An 18,045-nucleotide genomic window follows, 5' to 3' on the forward strand; every position below is an offset into this window, starting at 1 on the left:
ACGAATCCCTTTTGGCCCGACAGTCTAGGGGGATGGTAATGAGACCCGTAACATAACTCATGCAAATTATAATAGTGACAAAGTAAAAGTGAGAACAAAATAACTACAACAACTGAAATCTACCGTCAAACTCAGGGTTTATTAATAAACACACGGTAATGGGGGGAGCAGGAAAAGGGGCTGAGCTGGACCCAAAGAAAGAAACAATAAGTATTCAAAAACACCCCTAAGCTAGACCAGCCTACTTTAACAGCTAACTAACTAACCAAAAATACAGTGGGTGGTCCACCCAGTTCTAACTAGTATATTTAACAAAGTCTATCTACGGGTTAGTGTATGCCCATGGGTGACTTGTCTTGGTTTCCCCTTTTCCCACCAGCAATCAAACAAACACCATAACCAAAAACAATACTCACAGGGGATGACAAAGTGCTATGGAGGTGCTCAAACAAAAGAGAGGTTAATACACAAAGAGAGAGTGAAACACAGAGATCTACAAACATGGCATTTACAGAGAGATTGAGCTCTAGAGCAAACAACTGATGGGGTTTTTAAACCAAGGGAAAGGAACTGTGATTGGGTAGGAAACAGGAGGAGGTGTGTCTTCTGATTGATCATTGGATTGGTGACTGACTGGGGAGTGATGATTCTCACCTGTGAGGGGAGAAGGAGAGAAAAGAACACAGGATACACACACACACAGACACAGGATACCTGTATCCGTAACAAATGGCTTCACAGGAAAAAACGAAAATAAACAAATATTTAGTACACAACAAAAAGAAGACTAATAACTGAAAGACTAATGGGCACCCTAAGGAAATTCCATTGATTAAAATATTAATAGGATGCAATATCCAACCCAAAATACGAGCTTGTTTTTTTTAGGAGGGGTTCTGAAAGACACTATGGGGGTGTCCACTGAAAGTTGACTAGTAACAACAACTGGGACCTAAAAGACAACCACCCTGAGACCCACTAAATCTGGCCAAGAAGAGACAAACAAAAGAAAAACCCACACCAAACTTAGACAGGAAGCAAAACAAAAAGGCGGAGCAACTAAAGGTGTTGACTCTCCACATCTATCAAGACAACTGGAGCACTGGGCCAGACACTCTTAAATAGAACCTGGACCAGCTCAGGTGAAACACCTTCCCACTAACGAGATGGACAAGCCAGCACAGGTGTAACACATACTGACTAACGAGGTGACACCAATCAGTGCACCGAAGACACATTTCAGTTGAATATATTCAGTTGTTCAACTGACTAGGTATCCCCCTTTTCTACGAGCTAAGGTCCAACCTGAAAATATAAATGGAAAAAACCAAAGCCTGTAACATCTTCCCCTTTAAGACAACAAATATATCCTATATTTTTGTTGGACAAGTTTGCTCAAAACCAACTAAAAACAAGAAAAAAAAAACGTATTTCTAAATATTAATATACAATCATATATATTTTTCTCCTTTTCCTAGAATCCTATTTTAGAATCCTAAAATTCACGAGCTTCTAGAACTCATGAGCTTCTATAACACTTGTCTTCCTAAAACTCACTAGCTTCTAGAACTCTCGTCCCCTTGGACAACCAAGTTGTCCTTACCAAAGACATGTCTGGTATCAAGAGGAAACTCCTGCGATATCCGTAGTAACTTTCCACCTCATTGCGAAGCTTCTCTCTTTTCAGGGTTCACTCAATAGGCTTGTTGTTGGATCAGGGCCCAGTCATGCTGTAGTACATTTGGGTTGGCACATCTGAGAATGAACCTTGATAGTCTAAAAGCAGGATAACAATGTCAAAATAATTGTACCCAAAAATTGTCAGTTGGTTGCATAAATAATTATTACTGAATGTTACATGAATTGTAAATATGAAATATCAAAACCAAATATACACCCCTTTGTTAATATGTGTTGACAATAATTTACTTAATGGTGAGGCTTGGAATAATAAAACATGTATCTTTTGTCAGGCTGAATGTTTGAAATATGGGATTATTTGAGACATGCTTCTTCAGTAAGTGGAATAAAGACAAGTAGCATTTGAATGTTGTAAAGAAATACTGGAGTGATGTAGGATTTTTAAGAAAATTGATTATAGACCAATGTATTATACTGCGTCCATGTGTTTATGCTGCAAGTATGTTGAAATTAAGTTGTTTTCCAGTCATTGAAAAAACAACCCGAAAAGACATCTTTTCAACTTTCACTTTCAACTACAACCAAACATAGTCCTATTTTCAACGTATTTCCAATGACATTTTGCTAAATTGGAATAGCGCAATGTCAAAACACAGTTTTAACATGTCGAAATCAATAACCAATATGCAAAAAGTTTGGGATATATTGAAAACCGAAACATGTTGAAGTGTTGCGTTTTGATTCAAGTGGGCCACCAACGTGGTAAGTGTAACACAATTGTCACTTTTTGTTAAATCACATAAATAGTACTCTTTCAATTCAGAGCCTGGATTTTTCCGCTGAGGCTAATATCAACTGAACAGGGGACAAACGTTCAGGGTTCATTCTACATTCTGACATTCATTCAAATATTGCTACGACAATGTTAAAACATTCTACATTGTGACATTGATATCATGAAACAACTTCTTCATGTATGTATTTTCTGATGTTTAATCAGAGACCTTTTATCAGAGTATCTCTTCCCACATTGATCACAGCCATAAGATTTCTCTCCTGTGTGTGTTCTCTGGTGAATAGTTAGATAGCAAGATGTGGAAAAACTCTTCCCACATTGATCACAGCTATAAGGTTTCTCTCCTGTGTGTGTTCTCTGGTGTACTATCAGGCTGCTTGGGTGAGGAAAACTCTTCCCACATTGATCACAGCCAAAAGGTTTCTCTCCAGTATGTGTTCGCTGGTGTTTAGTTAGACAGCTAGCTGTGGTAAAACTCTTCCCACATTGATTACAGCTAAAAGGTTTCTCTCCAGTGTGTGTTCTCTGGTGTGATTTCAGGGTTTGAAGCCCAATAAAAGTCATCCCACAGTGATCACAGCCATAAGGTTTCTCTCCTGTGTGTATTCTCTGGTGTATAGTTAGACAGCTAGATGTAGTAAAACCCTTCCCACAGTGATCACAGCTATAAGGTTTCTCTCCTGTGTGTCCCCGCTGGTGTACTATCAGGTTGCTTAGCTGAGTAAAACTCTTCCCACATTGATCACAGCAATAAGGTTTCTCTCCAGTGTGTGTTCTCTGGTGTATAGTTAGACGGCTAGATGTAGTAAAACCCTTCCCACATTGGTCACAGCTAAAAGGTTTCTCTCCTGTGTGTCCACGCTGGTGTACTATCAGGCTGCTTAGCTGAGAAAAACTTGTCCCACATTGATAACAGCCAAAAGGTTTCTCTCCAGAATGTATTCTCTGGTGTGACTTCAGGGTTTGTAGCAGAATAAATCTCTTCCCACATTGATCACAGGCGTAAGGTTTCTCTCCTGTGTGTGTTCTCTGGTGTATAGTTAGATAGCTAGATGAAGTAAAACTCTTCCCACATTGATCACAGCTATAGGGTTTCTCTCCTGTGTGTGTTCTCTGGTGTATAGTTAGATTGCTAGATGTTGTAAAACTCTTCCCACATTGATCACAGCTATAGGGTTTCTCTCCTGTGTGTGATCTCTGGTGTGATTTTAGGGTGTGTAGCAGAGTAAAACTTTTCCCACATTGATCACAGCTGTAAGGTTTCTCTCCTGTGTGAATTCTTTGATGTATTTTAAGGTTTGATGAAGAGTTGAATCTTTTCCCACAGTCAGAGCAGCAGTGAGTTCTCTTCCCTGTGGTTTTATGTTGGTGTTTCTTGAGGAGTTCTGATCTGGAGAGACTGGTCTTTGCCTTGTCAGCATCATGATGTTGTTGAGGCTCCCCAGAGGATCCACGATTGTCCCGTCTCTCTCCTGTGTGAACGACAAAGTCAGACAGATGCTTAAAGGTCCACAACAGCAGAAATCCACTGTTTACTTGAGGTAAAAGGTGTTGCCCAGAGCTTACCCATGAAGTTGTACAACAATTGACGTCTGTTAAATTTGAAAGTCAAGATAGCAACAATAGTCAGATGTAGTCTTGTTTTCACATTAGTAGTAACATCGATGATTGTAGGCTAGAAATAAGTTATTCAAGTTGTTGAAATCCTAAACAGTGTGCCAGACGACCTTTGGTCTCCAATATAGGCCCCTTTCTGTGTTTGCTAAAATTGCGGCACCAGGGCAATGCGCACACAATTTGGTTGCAGAAACTCCTCCCTGTTAATGAGGAAACTGCTAGCTTTGTATGTAGTATATCTGCCTGGAGCTAAAATGTTGAGCGAATATTTTAGATTTTCACAATGTATTCTGAATATTAGAGTGCTACTCAAGAAAACTCACATAAAGTTCTGTGTCTATTCACTAATTCACCACCGTGGGGGAAAACTCAGAGAGGTCTCATAGGCTGACAGCAAAAATAGCCTCCATTTACAAGTTGCTTATGAGTGCATTTCACACTACTTTTGGATTATAATTGTAAGGCTCGCTTGAAACACCTACTTAATATGTTTATGTTATTGTCACAAATCAACTGCTTTATACTTAAAAAATACTTAAACCAGTAAGATTCTCTTTGGCTAGCTTTTCCATCAGCCTGACAATGAGGATTTGCACACTAAGTGTTTAACAAATTGGCCCATAACTTCAACCAACAACAACATAGACCTACTGTAGGACCCATAACTTCACCTAACAACAACATACACCCACTGTAGGACCCATAACTTCACCTAACAACAACATAGACCTACTGTAGGACCCCATAACTTCACCTAACAACAACATACACCCACTGTAGGACCCATAACTTCACCTAACAACAACATAGACCTAGGACTATAAATCATTTCATTGTTCAGGTGAAACATGGAAACTAAAATGTCTTTGTCATGAAATTTCATAACCAGATAATTTTGGGAATAATCCCACTAGGCTACTCTGTAATGTGTTGTCATTCTAAATTTCCTGAATAAAAGAAAATAGCTCTGTGTGTTGTACAATAGCCTGTCCATCAAGGAAAGGTTCTCTACACATTATGAGAAAAGTATCTCTGTCTCCAAACAGACTAACGAGACCCTACTATAAATCAAGCAGACAATAGCAGACACATTATAAACATAGATTTGTTAGGGATGTTGGATCCAATGTGGAGCACGGCATAACTGTCTTGACCAGAGTAATGAATGAAGAAGCACTTTGATTGTTGCTGCATGTTGTGATGTTTGTCATTTGACTGGCATTCAGAAAATGATTTCCTGGATCAGCTGATGATAGTTGAACATGTGACTAACTAAACAGCTACAGTATTAAAAATGATGTGTAAATATTGAATAACCACATTAATGACAGTATCCATTGGGGTGTTGTCAATACAGTTAAGGTGACTCTCGGTTATAACCATTGGATTTAGCAAACTCTGAAATGATTTAGGATTTATGTGCCCATGAAAAAGGTTTTCCCAGCGTAACAAAAGGAGACACTAAATGTTACGTAGGTAGAGTGCATTTCAGAGATCTGACTACAAAAAAACTGTCCTAACAGGACAATAACCTAAACCACAAGGTGTTATATCAATAATCAAATATCAAGCATTACTAGCTGGCCAACGCTCTGGTTAAACCGGATGTCCTCAGATAACTCTGGGCCCAGTGTCCTCAGTCAAGTTTAGAGCCTACATGCAATAACATGATTATCCGAAGGACACATGGCTGCCATCACTCAAATATACTCCCCGGTAAACTACAAAGAACATCCTGCAACAGTAACGAGCTTAGAGTGCCAAACTATTTCACTGACATTGACCCTTGCATGCACTCCTGAAAAAACAGGAAACACCTGAGCCTAAAGCAGACACTGCCAGTTCCCCTTATCTCACGCTTCCTTGACACACAGACATTTCATGAGCACGCACACTCACACTCCACCCCCCTCTACTGGTCGGGTGCCAAGAGCAGAGGACTCTGCTTTGCACCAATGGGGCTCCTGCTCTGGCTAGAGCAGGCCCGCCTCCAACTCTTCAGGACCAGTCAGAAGACCAACACGACGAGACTCCACCTACATTATTCTGTGTATACATTCTGCTGCAAATTCTGTTTAGGCAGCCTAATTAGCTGACTCCTGACAGAGCCATATGCTTAGGTCCGTGCACGCTTAACTGCAGGACAAGATATCTCTGACTTTAAATAAACTGCCTTTTTGCTACACTTGATTCCACTCTGTCCAGCGTCGTTGTTTTGCGCTCCCTCTCCAGTATGTGAACACCAACAAAGGCCAAATCTACACTGGAGGAGCTTACCAAGATGACATTGAATGTTGAACTTAAATTGCCTTGAAGGTCTATGGCAAGACTTGAACATGGCTTCCTAGCAATGATCAACAACCAACTTGACAGATCAGGAAGGACTTTAAAAAGAATAATGAATATTCACATGAAGATCAGTCGCCTATTGGATGACATAACGACTTCCCATCAAGCAAACTCCTTGAATGTCTTACTATGACATCACTCACTCCTTCTAGTTTGCAGTTGTCTAAAAAAAAAACGATTTTCCTCAAAACATTTATTTGTTTCCCTTTAGTGTGTTTATACTTTACTGTATTTATATATCACTTTTCAACAGGAAAATGTGAAACATCCCTGGAGGACGTCATGAACAATTCATACAGTACAAAAACATATTCAAGTGTAGAATGCCCTTTTAAAAATCACACACTAGTTCAACAACTGCAGAGTTTGTGCCCCTGGTCATCCCTACTGCCTCTGATCTAGCGTACTCACTAAACACATACTTCGTTTGTAACTTATGTCTGAGTGTTCCCATGGCTATTTCTTAAATAGAAATACAAGAGAATTGTGCTGTCTGGTTTGCTTAATATACGGAAGGTCAAATCATTTATACTTTTACCACTGATACTTAAGTATCTTTTAGCAATGACGTTTACTTCGTATTTTACTGGGTGACTTTCACTTTTACTTGAGACATTTTCTATTAACAAATCTTTACTTTTACTCAAGTATGACAATTGGGTACTTTTTCAACCACTGTTCAGGACGTTTAGCACCCAATACCCAACATTCACTTGGTGGCTTGAAATAGGAGTGCTGAACTAGGATCTGTTTAGCATTTGTGAGTAGAATGAAGAACATTACTTTAACACTACTGTCTATAAGCTATCATAACATGTGGGTTTTTTCTTGGGGACAAGGTATCGGAACGCTTTTGAATGGTCTACAAAGCATGCCCCCAGGTCAAAGTTGGTTTTTTGCAGACAAGGATAATATTGTTACTTCACAACATAGTATGTTATCACAACTCTATTAAAAGGACATTCTATACAAGGTGTCAATTCAGCCCTTCTATTTGATGGGAACTAGCCCTTACCCCCCTACACACCTCAAGTTAGCTCTTTCATGCAAACAAAAGGCAACATCAATAATGGCTCTCTCTGGTTTGGGGAGCAAACACCATAACCACTACTCTACCGGAGAGACAGACTCTTTTTTATTTTTAAAATGCAGAGACTCTTTTTTCTTTTTCCCATGCTATTACCTAACAACCTGTTAAGGGAATTTTTATCAATAATGACTAATTATTTATACATTTCAATCAGGACTGATCAGAATACTATTATGTTACTGTATATGTATGAATTTTCTATTTAATCCTAGTACTGAATATAATGTGTGTAAATATAATCAAGAATTAGAACAATGACTGTCTGTTCCTTGGTAGAAATTAATGAACTATATCGCCAGACTGGCTAGAATGCTTATCTACACATGCTGACCTTGGCTCTAGACCACATATGTCAGAGTCAAGGCCCGCGGGCCACATCCGGCCCGCAAGAAGGTTTTTTACGGCCCCTGGGATGATCTTGATTTATTATTAGAACCGGCCCGCAGCAAGCCGGCAGCCCGCAGATCTTTTACACGCACCAATACTACATTTCCCACAATGCAAAGGTGACGCACCGAGCAGTAGGCTGCTTCATTTCAATATTTATTGGCACAGCAGTCGTCAGCATCACAGTAAAATTAACTTTCAGATACCCATCAAAAATGGCAAAACGGAAGGTGGATACTGAGAACCGGGGGTTTCAAACAAGGTGGGAGTCGGAGTATATGTTCACGAAGGTAGCTGGAAAACCTGTGTGCCTTCTGTGTGGAGAAAGTGTGGCGGTACTGAAAGAGTATAATCTGAGACGACATTATGAAACGAAACACGCGGACAAAAACAAGAATATGGACATGGAACAAAGGCTACAAAAGGCAGACGAATTAAAACGAGGCCTCAAATCTCGACAGGCTCTGTTCAAAAAAGCCAAATCACAAGGCCAGGCTGCTGTCAAGGCCAGTTTTATTTTGGCAGAAGAGATCGCTAAATCAGCCCGGCCATTTACGGAGGGGGATTTCATCAAAAACTGCATGATTAAAGTTTGTGACGAAGTTTGCCCAGAAAAAAGGCAACTCTTTTTAAATGTGAGTCTGAGCAGAAACACCATTGCCGAGAGAGTAGACCAGTTGTCCATCAATCTAAAAGAGCAGCTTGTGAAAAAGGGAAAAGATTTTATTGCATATTCCTTGGCTGTGGATGAGAGCACCGACATTTCTGACATTGCCCAGTTGTCAATTTTCATCCGCGGAGTGGACTCCAACCTAAGCGTGACAGAGGAGTTTTTGGCTTTACGTCCTATGCATGGCACAACTACGGGGCATGATTTGTATGAAGAGGTGTCAAGATGTGTAAATGAGATGGAGCTGCCTTGGGAAAAACTCGTGGGTTTGACAACCGACGGAGCACCTGCGATGTGTGGACACAGGAGCGGACTGGTGGCGAAGATACGGGAAAAGATGCAAGAGGAAAACGCGACAGGTGAGCTGACAGCTTATCATTGTATCATACACCAGGAAGCGTTGTGCGGTAAAGCCTTGAAAATGGAGCATGTAATGAGCATCATCACGCGCACAGTTAACTTTATCAGAGCCAAAGGTTTGAATCACCGCCAGTTCAAGGCATTTCTGACGGAGTTAGAAACGGAGCATGGTGATTTGCCTTATCACACAGAGGTGCGATGGCTAAGCCAGGGAAAGGTGCTTCAAAGATGTTTCGAGCTTCGTGAGGAGATTTGTCTGTTCTTGGACAGCAAAGGGAAAGACACAACACAACTCCGAGACGAAATGTTTCTGTGTGAAATGGCTTTTCTGTGTGACATTACGAGTCATCTGAATGCAATAAACTTGCAGCTGCAGGGTCGGGATCGTGTCATCTCTGATATGTACAGTACAGTGAAGGCATTTAAAACCAAACTGACTCTGTGGGAGACGCAGATGCGGAAAGAAAATTTGAGCCACTTTCCCAGCTGCCAGACCATGAAAGAGAAGCTCTCTACCAGTGCGTTCCCGAGCACACAGTTGGCTGATAAAATAGGTATGCTTGCCGCTGACTTTCGACGCCGATTTGCTGACTTTGAAGCACAAAAAAGCAGGTTGGAACTGCTCGGTAACCCATTTGCTGTTGACGTGGAAAGCTCACCACCAAACCTCCAAATGGAGTTGATTGACCTCCAATGCAATGATGCACTGAGGGCAAAATATGCGGCAGTGGGTGCTGCGGAGTTCGCCCGTTTCCTCCCCGGCACAATGCCCCAGCTGCGCATCCAGGCTGCTCAAACGTTGTCTATGTTTGGCAGCACATACCTGTGTGAACAACTGTTTTCTTTGATGAACCTGAACAAAACATCACACAGAAGTCGACTTACTGCTGAACACCTCCACTCAATTCTGAGGATTTCTTCAGCTCAGAGCCTTACCCCGAACATTGATGAACTTGTGGAAAAGATGGGACACCACCAAGTATCACCCTCAACCTCAAACAAGTGAACATTACTGTGCAATCACATATTTAGAGTTTTTACTCAGTTCAAGTTTAAAAGTTAAAATTTAATATTTGTTTTCACTGCATGTTACTTCTCCTTAAACAAAGTGTTGTTTTTGATTAATAGATTTTTGCACTTTATTTTTTTGTATTTCAATCCAATTATATTTTAAAAATATTTCAGTTGAGTGGATGATAGAAAATTGCTATTATTGTTTTTTCTTTGAAGTAAATTTAGCCCACTTTTGCTAAAATAGAAAATATAGTCTACTGATGGTGCCTTGAATACCGGTTTCTTTCATTTAATGTTCATGTTATGGGGATATTTATATAAAGGAAATTTGTCTTGTGTCTGTTGAAAATTAAAGATTACTGACAGAGCCATAAGAAAATATTGCTTTATTTATCTGATCATATTGTAATATATTTGTTAGGTTTTCAGTAGGTTCAATTAGGTTCACTAGACTATATGCGTCATTTAAAAATTTTTCAATGAACATTCGAACAGTCCGGCCCTCGTCTTGTAGCTGATTTTTTTATTTGGCCCTCCGTCCATTTGACTTTGACACCCCTGCTCTAGACGATGTGGGAAGGCTTGAGAACTATACAGCCTTTGTTCCAGTGACAAGAAGAGACGGAACAGTTAGAAAACGCTGACGTCATTTTCAGTTTATAACCTGTGGTAAAATGTATCATGGGCAGTACTTTCGAGAATAAATGATGCTGGTTGATTTTAAAGACGGGTCTCTGTCCATTTTATACAAATAAGAGTCTTACAAATTCTTATGAATTGACAGAGTGTTTAATTTTAATTGGGTATTAAAACATACAGAAATTAAATTCCTCTAACACAACCTTATTCTAACCTTATTCTAAAATCAAGCAAGATTGGAGTCCATTCAGAATTAAATTGATACCTGTTACATTCTACATCAGTTACTTATTTTTGAATGGAAATAATCAGTATACAGAATTTGACATTGAATGTAAAGAACATGGACTGAAAGTGAATTACAATAGTATTTTTTTTTAAACCATATCCCCCCTGTAAGCAATGATCATTTCTAAATACATGACTTGCCCAATCATGTCTAAGCAATGATTACTTCCAGTGAGGAAGGAATTGCGCTATGACGCATAACCACAGTGGGCTGCAGGCATAATCCACATAAGCAGTAGCCAGGGGGCCACCGACCATTATTATCATTATAATTATTTTATCAGCGGTCACTTACTGTTGTGTTACAATAGTAAAATACACAAGGTGACATTTAGAGATTTGGTTGTGAATCAGCAGTTGGTTATCAAATAAAAGTTTGGCACATACACATATGTTATTGTACAGGCAGCAAAATGTTGGTTTCTAGCTCCAACAATGCAGTAATACCTAACAATACAAAACACACAATCCTAAAAATGTATGCAGTAAATATCAGAACAAACATTGACAGTCACTGAGTCACAATTAGCCATGTCAGCTACAAAAATGTAGATTGGTAAGTTAGTCTAGCCAGTTATCTAAACTTCTTGTAATAATGGCCCGATACCGACTGGGCACGCAGGGGCAAGTGCCCAAGGGCCCTGACCTCCAGGAGGCCCCCAATGATTGTGTTAGTCACTCTCACTCAGACATTGCATAAATCTTGGCAAAATGTGTAGAATTGAGGCAAATTCACTGTAATACTGCACCTTTTCTCTGATCCATGGCAAAATGAGTCTAATTGCATGAAATGTATTCAAAATTGTAAACCTTTCCCTGCAAAATTGCCACAATTGAAATTGCTGAATTATTTACATTTCTCTCCACCGTCAAGAGGGGGGAGGGCACTACAACATTTTGCCAGCGAGGTGGGCAGCCCCCAAACCAAATATTGGTTAGGGCCCCCAATAGCCATGTTAAGATCCAAATGAACAACATAACATGGACAGAGGGGGACCTGGGACTTCATCCACAAATCATCTCAGAGTAATTGCTGATCTAGGATGTGTCTATAATCTTATTTTTGTTGTAAACTGCTAAACTGATCACTCCTACTCTGAGACACTTGATACGTAAGGCCCCAGGCTAGATTGAATGTTAACACTTGGCCCCTGGGGTTGAGTGGGGTCATATGGGTATCAAACTTCATGCTAATGTATGGAGTAGGAGTAATGAGTTATTGCTGATGTGGACGAGGCAGAGGCTCAAGTGTTTCCACTGTACAAGATATATGTGGAATGGTTACAGACAATATACAGGTGAGAGGTCAAAAGTATATTATATGCAAATAACAGGATTGGGTTGTGCAGCTGACAGTAGTGGCTCACTCAATCTTTACATATATCCCTCCTTTTGTCCTACCTAGAAGTAATCACTGATTAGAAATGACTAGACAGGTTAAAGCCATGTAGTGGAGCCCTGCCCATTCCTGTCTAAGCAATGATTACTTCAAGGAGGGAGGAAGGAGTTGCTCAGTAATTTGTATCAAACATCTCAGTTCTCCCAAAGTGCCCCCTTTCAAATCTCTGCATGAACAGGAAATACGGTGGAAACTCCTTCTGGGCCAATCTAACGCTTTTACATTTATGGCAAATAGTGAATCATATTATGTACGCCCTTCAGGAGAAGTGTGTTTGATGTCATTACACTAAATTGAAATATTGATCATCATAAGTGATTTCTTACAGACATCCCACCAAATGATGTTAAATATATTTCAAAAGGACAAATTAAGAAAGACTACAAATGAAATGCATCACCCACATATGAAGCATATTCAATGTCTACATGAACAAATATAGCAATGTGCAGAATAAATTAGCAATTTCAATTTCAATGATTGACATTTCCCCTCATCCCAAATCACACATCATGTCTACATCAAGTAGCACCTTTCCATCTAACTGCACCGTAGGTCTGCCCACATGGGACAAGTGAGAGGGGGGAAAAAAATTCACACGCTAGATCAAACAATGAAAGTTCAGCAGGATGTCATCCAGAATGTGGAAATTTAAGGCCCTTTGCAAGGGGTCAAAGGTCACAATAGGGCAGAATGGAAAGTATCACCAATAACCAGAGACTGGATGTATTATTAGTGTATTTGTATACTGTTCTGCATATGCACATAAAGAACCTGGTTAACTTTTCCCCCGTTAGTTGGAATTTCTCTACCCCACACTGTCAGATCGCCAAGTTATAGTTGTCATAGTTCATGAATGTCTTTGACAGGAAAGTTGTGGAAAGTTGTGGTTAGCCCCCATTAACATCGACAGAGCTGAAGTGGAGCGAGTCGAGAGTTCCAAGTTCCTTGGTGTCCACATCACCAACAAACTATCATGGTTGAAACACACCAACACAGTTGTGAAGAGGGCACGACAAAACCTTTCCCCCCTCAGGAGACTGACCATCCCCAGATCCTCAAAAAGTTCTACAGCTGCACCATCGAGAGCATCCTGAGAGGTTGTATGGTATGGCAACTGCTGGGTATCTGGCCATAAGGCGCTACAGAGGGTAGTGCGTATGGCCCAGTACATTACTGGGGCAAAGCTTCCTGACATCAAGGACCTATATACTAAGCGTTGTCACAGGAAGGGCCAAAAAATTGTCAAAGAGCCCCCACCCCCCCAGTGTTTTTACACTGCTGCTACTCACTGTTAATTATAAATGCAAAGTCACTTTACAAATGACCTCAACTAACCTGAACCCCCGCACATTGACTCGGTACCGGTACACCATGTATATAGCCTCGTTATTGTTATGTAATTGTCTTGTTACTTATGGATTTAATTAAAAAAATTTGACTTTAGTTAACTTAGGAGAATTTTAACGAAAATCTTAACGATATTTCTTAACCTGCATTATTGGTTAAGGGCTTGCAAGTAAGACCTTCACGGTAATGTCCACAGCTGTTGTATTCGGCGCATGTGACAAATAAAATGTACTTGATTTGGCTTGGTTTTTGCTCTGACATGCACGGTCAACTGTGGGACCTTTTATAGACAGGCCTGCCTTTCCAAATCATGTCAAATCAATTGAATTTACCATAGCTGTACTCCAATCAAGTTGTAGGAACAGCTCTAGGATGATCAATGGAAACAGGAAGCACCGGAGCTCAATTTGAGACTCATTGCAAAGGGGAAGAATCATTATGTAAATAAGGTATTTCTGCTTTTTATTTGTAAATAATTTGCTCAAATGTATAAACCCGATATTCACTTTATCATCATAGGGTATTGTGTGTAGATTGAGGGAAAATATTAACGTATTTAGAATAGGTAATAGCATGGGAAAAAGGAGTCTCTGCATTTGAAAAATAAAAAAAAGAGTGTCTCTCTGGTGGAGTAGTGGTTATGGTGTTTGCTCCCCAAACCACATTTTGAGAGTTCAAATCTGAGGAGAGCATTTTTTAGAGAGCCATTTTTGACGTTGCCTTTTGTTGGCATGAAAGAGCTAACTTGAGGTGTGTAGGGGGGTAGGGGCTAGTTCCCATATAATAGAAGGACTGAAGTGACACCTTGTATAGAATGTCCTTTTAATAGAGTTGTGATAACATACTATGTTGTGGAGTAACAATATTATCCTTGTCTGCAAAATGCCAACTTTGACCTAGGGGCATGCTTTGCAGACCATTCAAAAGTTTTTCCGATACCTTGTCCCCAAGAAAAAACCCACATGTTATGATAGCTTATTGACAGTAGTCGGTAAATGAAGGGACAAAGTTCCAATATTAAGATGATGGAATAACATTTCTAGGGTCTATTTGCTGGTAATTGGAAACACGCCCTTTTCGAATTTCGTCCCCTGTTCCTAAACATATCCATCCTATAGTGTAGGTTTTGAAGATTCATAATCTATGCTTGTAGTCATCAGAAGAAGATTGAGGAACGGTTGGTGGATCCAAGAAGTACAAGCCCCCACACCATTCTCCGACCTCTGAAATGTTGTCTTTGATGTGTGCATTTTCAAGTACCGCTCAACATTTAGTCTCTGTCTGTCTGGTAGAGTAGTGGTTATGGTGACTGCTCCCCAAACCAGAGTTTGAGAGTTCAAACCCCAGAGAAACAGTTAATATAGCAACTTCTTTCTTGTTGCCTTTGTGGGTCTGAAAGAGCAAACAAGAGGTATGTTGGGGAAAAGGGGCTCGTTCCCATCAAATAGCAAGAATGAAGTGACACCTTGTTTAAAATTTCATTTCAATAGAGATGTGATAACATACTCTGCTGTGGAGTAACAATACAACCATACTCTGCAAAAGCCAACTTTTACCTGGGGGCATTCTTTGTAGACCATTCAAAGGTGTTCCTAGTCTTGGTCCCCCTGAAGAAAGCCACATGTTAAGATAGTTTAAAAATAGGTGTAGTAGTAGTTATGGTGGTGAATTCCCAAAGGAGAGGTTGTGAGTTAAATTCCTTTCAAGAGCATGCCAACTTGCTTTTGTTACCTTGACAGAACCATGTTGAGGTGGGGTTCCGGAAGGACATAGACAGCAAGGGAAATTGGATAATAAAATGTTAGGGTACAGCAACTGGTTTTGAGTAGGAGTGCTGATCTACGATCAAACCCAGCCCTGTCCATATAATCTTATTCCAGAGACAACTGATTCAGAATGATCTAGGCAAAGCTGATCGTAGAAAAGTGCTCCTCTGTACACATTTATGAAATGTCTCAGGCTAAGAATGCTGAACTGGAATCAGCCCCCCCCGTCAAAGTAATGTTATTCATTCTACTCACAAATGCTAAACAGATCCTAGTTCAGCACTCCTACTTCAAGCCACCAAGTGAATGTTGGGTATTGGGTGCTAAACGTCTTGAACAGTGGTTGAAAAAGTACCCAATTGTCATACTTTAGTAAAAGTAAAGATATGTTAATAGAAAATGTCTCAAGTAAAAGTGAAAGTCACCCAGTAAAATACAAAGTAAATGTCATTGCTAAAAGATACTTAAGTATCAGTGGTAAAAGTGTAAATTATTTGACCTTCCATATATTAAGCAAACCAGACAGCACAATTCTCTTGTATTTTTATTTATGAAATAGCCATGGGAACACTCAGACATAAGTTACACACGAAGCATGTGTTTAGTGAGTCTGCTGGATCAGAGGCAGTAGGGATGACCAGGGATGTTCTCTTGATAAGTGTGTGAATTGGACCATTTTCCTGTCTGGCTTAGCAATCAAAATGTAAAAAGTACTTTTGGGTGCCAGGGAAACTGTATGGAGTAAAAAATATATTATTTTCTTTAGAAATGTGGTGAAGTTAAATTTAATGTTGTAAAGAAACAGAAAGAGTAAAAGTACAGATAAAAAAACAGCTATAAACAGAATGTAGTGGAGTAGTTTAAATACATTTGTGTTAAGTAATTTACACCACTGGACTTGAAAGGAACACCTCAATTACAGGTGCCCCCACACATTGACTCTGTACCGGTACCCCATGTTTTCAGGCTCCCTGTTTTTATTTTACTGCTGATCTTTAATTATGTGTTACTTTTATTTCTTATTTTTTACTAAACATTTTTCTTACAGCTAAATTGTTGGTTAAGGGCTTCATTTCAGCATTTCACTGTAAGGTCTACACATGTAGTATTCGGCACATGTGACAAATTTAACTTGATTTGTAACACATGAAAACATGTTGTGAACCTGGTGTGACATGATTGAAGCTGTGCTGACACCTAGTGGACATCAAGAGGACCTACACTACACACACATATATATACACACACTATAACCTTACATAAGTTGCTCTTTTTTATTAGACACTAATATATATGTCCAATGACGTTCAAAAGTCGGAATGTAAAGCAAAAACGACTGGAAAGTTATTCAAAAGCAGCTGTAGTGAATCAAACATCTTGGGGTTACCTGAAATAGGTCAAAGTATATATTTTACATGTTCTAATTTATTTAATATTTATTTAACTAGGCAAGATGAACTCAAAAACATCGACACAAGTTACCTGCTATATTTGGGAAACAGGATTAACAGAGAGAACTTGGCAAAATACAATGCATGTTTCTGTAGTACGAGTAGGTATATACAGTTAAATCGGTAAAAAAAATTGTGTACAAGCCACCTAGCAAATAAAATACTGGAGCTTTCGGTCATTGGTTACATTTCAACCACAGCGATTCCCTAATTGAGGCGCAACAGAGTTCACCGGCAAATGCAGGAACACCGGAAATAATTACTAAACCAACGAACGAGAAATGGTAGAGGCTACCAGAATGAAGAGACATTTTTCCGAATAAACGTTGTGAGGGAAAAACGTAATTACATAGCTCACTTCCTTATACGACTCTGTATGCGTTGTTTGTTGGCAACCTTGATATTTACGAAGTTTTTGGAACGGATTCCTGTTGGAACGTACCTCAAATTATACCCACCCTTTTATAAGATAGTACTCACTGTATTTACTGGTGTTAATCAGATCAATGTCCCTGTTTTATAAGATGGTACTCACTGTATTTACTGGTGTTAATCAGATCTCCAGTCTGCTCTTCTTCGTCCTCCTCTAATGTGACAGTAATCTCCCCCTCTTCATCCTTCATTCCAAAAACGTCTTCATCTTCTTTCACGTCATCCTCCACTCCAAAAACTGCATCTTCCTCTTCTTTTACTGCAACATCTACCTCCTCTTTCACTCTGAACGCGTCTTCCTCTTCTTTCACTGAAACGTCTTTCTCTTCTTCTTTCACTGTAACAGCCTCACCCTCTACTTCTTGTTTCACGGTAACATCCTCTTCTTCCTTCTCCTCTTTCACGACAACGTTCAGCCCCAGAGCTTCTTTCTCCGTCCAGCAGATCTCTTCTTTAACAGGAGGGGGGTAGTTTAGAGAGCTCATGTTCGGGGATGTTAGCTAGCTAGCTATCATTAGCGACTAGGCTAATGCTAACTTAACCAGCCAGCTACTTTAGCTGACTAATACAAAATAACGTAATATTAAATTAAATAGGTTAACAAGTAGATACGACAGACGTGTGTTTAAAACACAGTAGCTAATATAGACCGAAAGCGTATAAAGAGCTTGAATCTTTCGGCTATGTTGGCTACCGAGGTGACGAGCTGTTTCTGAAGAACCGTCCACTAGATTATACGTCACGCTGGGAGCGTCGCCTGGAAGACGCACATCCGCCGTCTGCTGACTGGAGGGAA

At 39.8% G+C, this 18,045-nt stretch overlaps 1 protein-coding gene across 5 annotated transcripts; it reads right to left on the reverse strand.

Moving 5' to 3' along the window:
- Positions 1–1,829: 1,829 nt before the first annotated feature.
- LOC110487353 (zinc finger protein 2 homolog) lies at positions 1,830–18,045 on the reverse strand. Of its 5 annotated transcripts, XM_036942377.1 has the most exons (3): positions 17,362–18,045; positions 15,157–15,207; positions 13,982–14,992 (listed from the first exon to the last, which is right to left on the reverse strand). In XM_036942377.1, the coding sequence occupies exons 1-3, from the start codon at positions 17,732–17,734 to the stop codon at positions 14,937–14,939; spliced, it is 480 nt and encodes a 159-aa protein (XP_036798272.1). In that variant the 5' UTR covers positions 17,735–18,045; the 3' UTR covers positions 13,982–14,936. The 5 variants fall into 5 exon arrangements, with proteins under 5 accessions (XP_021414953.1, XP_021414954.1, XP_036798272.1 ...); XM_021559278.2 differs by lacking the exons at positions 13,982–14,992; positions 15,157–15,207 and adding an exon at positions 1,830–3,909 and having other exon boundaries at positions 17,353–18,019; XM_021559279.2 differs by lacking the exons at positions 13,982–14,992; positions 15,157–15,207 and adding an exon at positions 1,830–3,909 and having other exon boundaries at positions 17,362–18,016.

This window comes from Oncorhynchus mykiss, chromosome 13 (assembly GCF_013265735.2).
Source record: "Oncorhynchus mykiss isolate Arlee chromosome 13, USDA_OmykA_1.1, whole genome shotgun sequence".
In the NCBI taxonomy this organism is placed as follows: domain Eukaryota; kingdom Metazoa; phylum Chordata; class Actinopteri; order Salmoniformes; family Salmonidae; genus Oncorhynchus; species Oncorhynchus mykiss.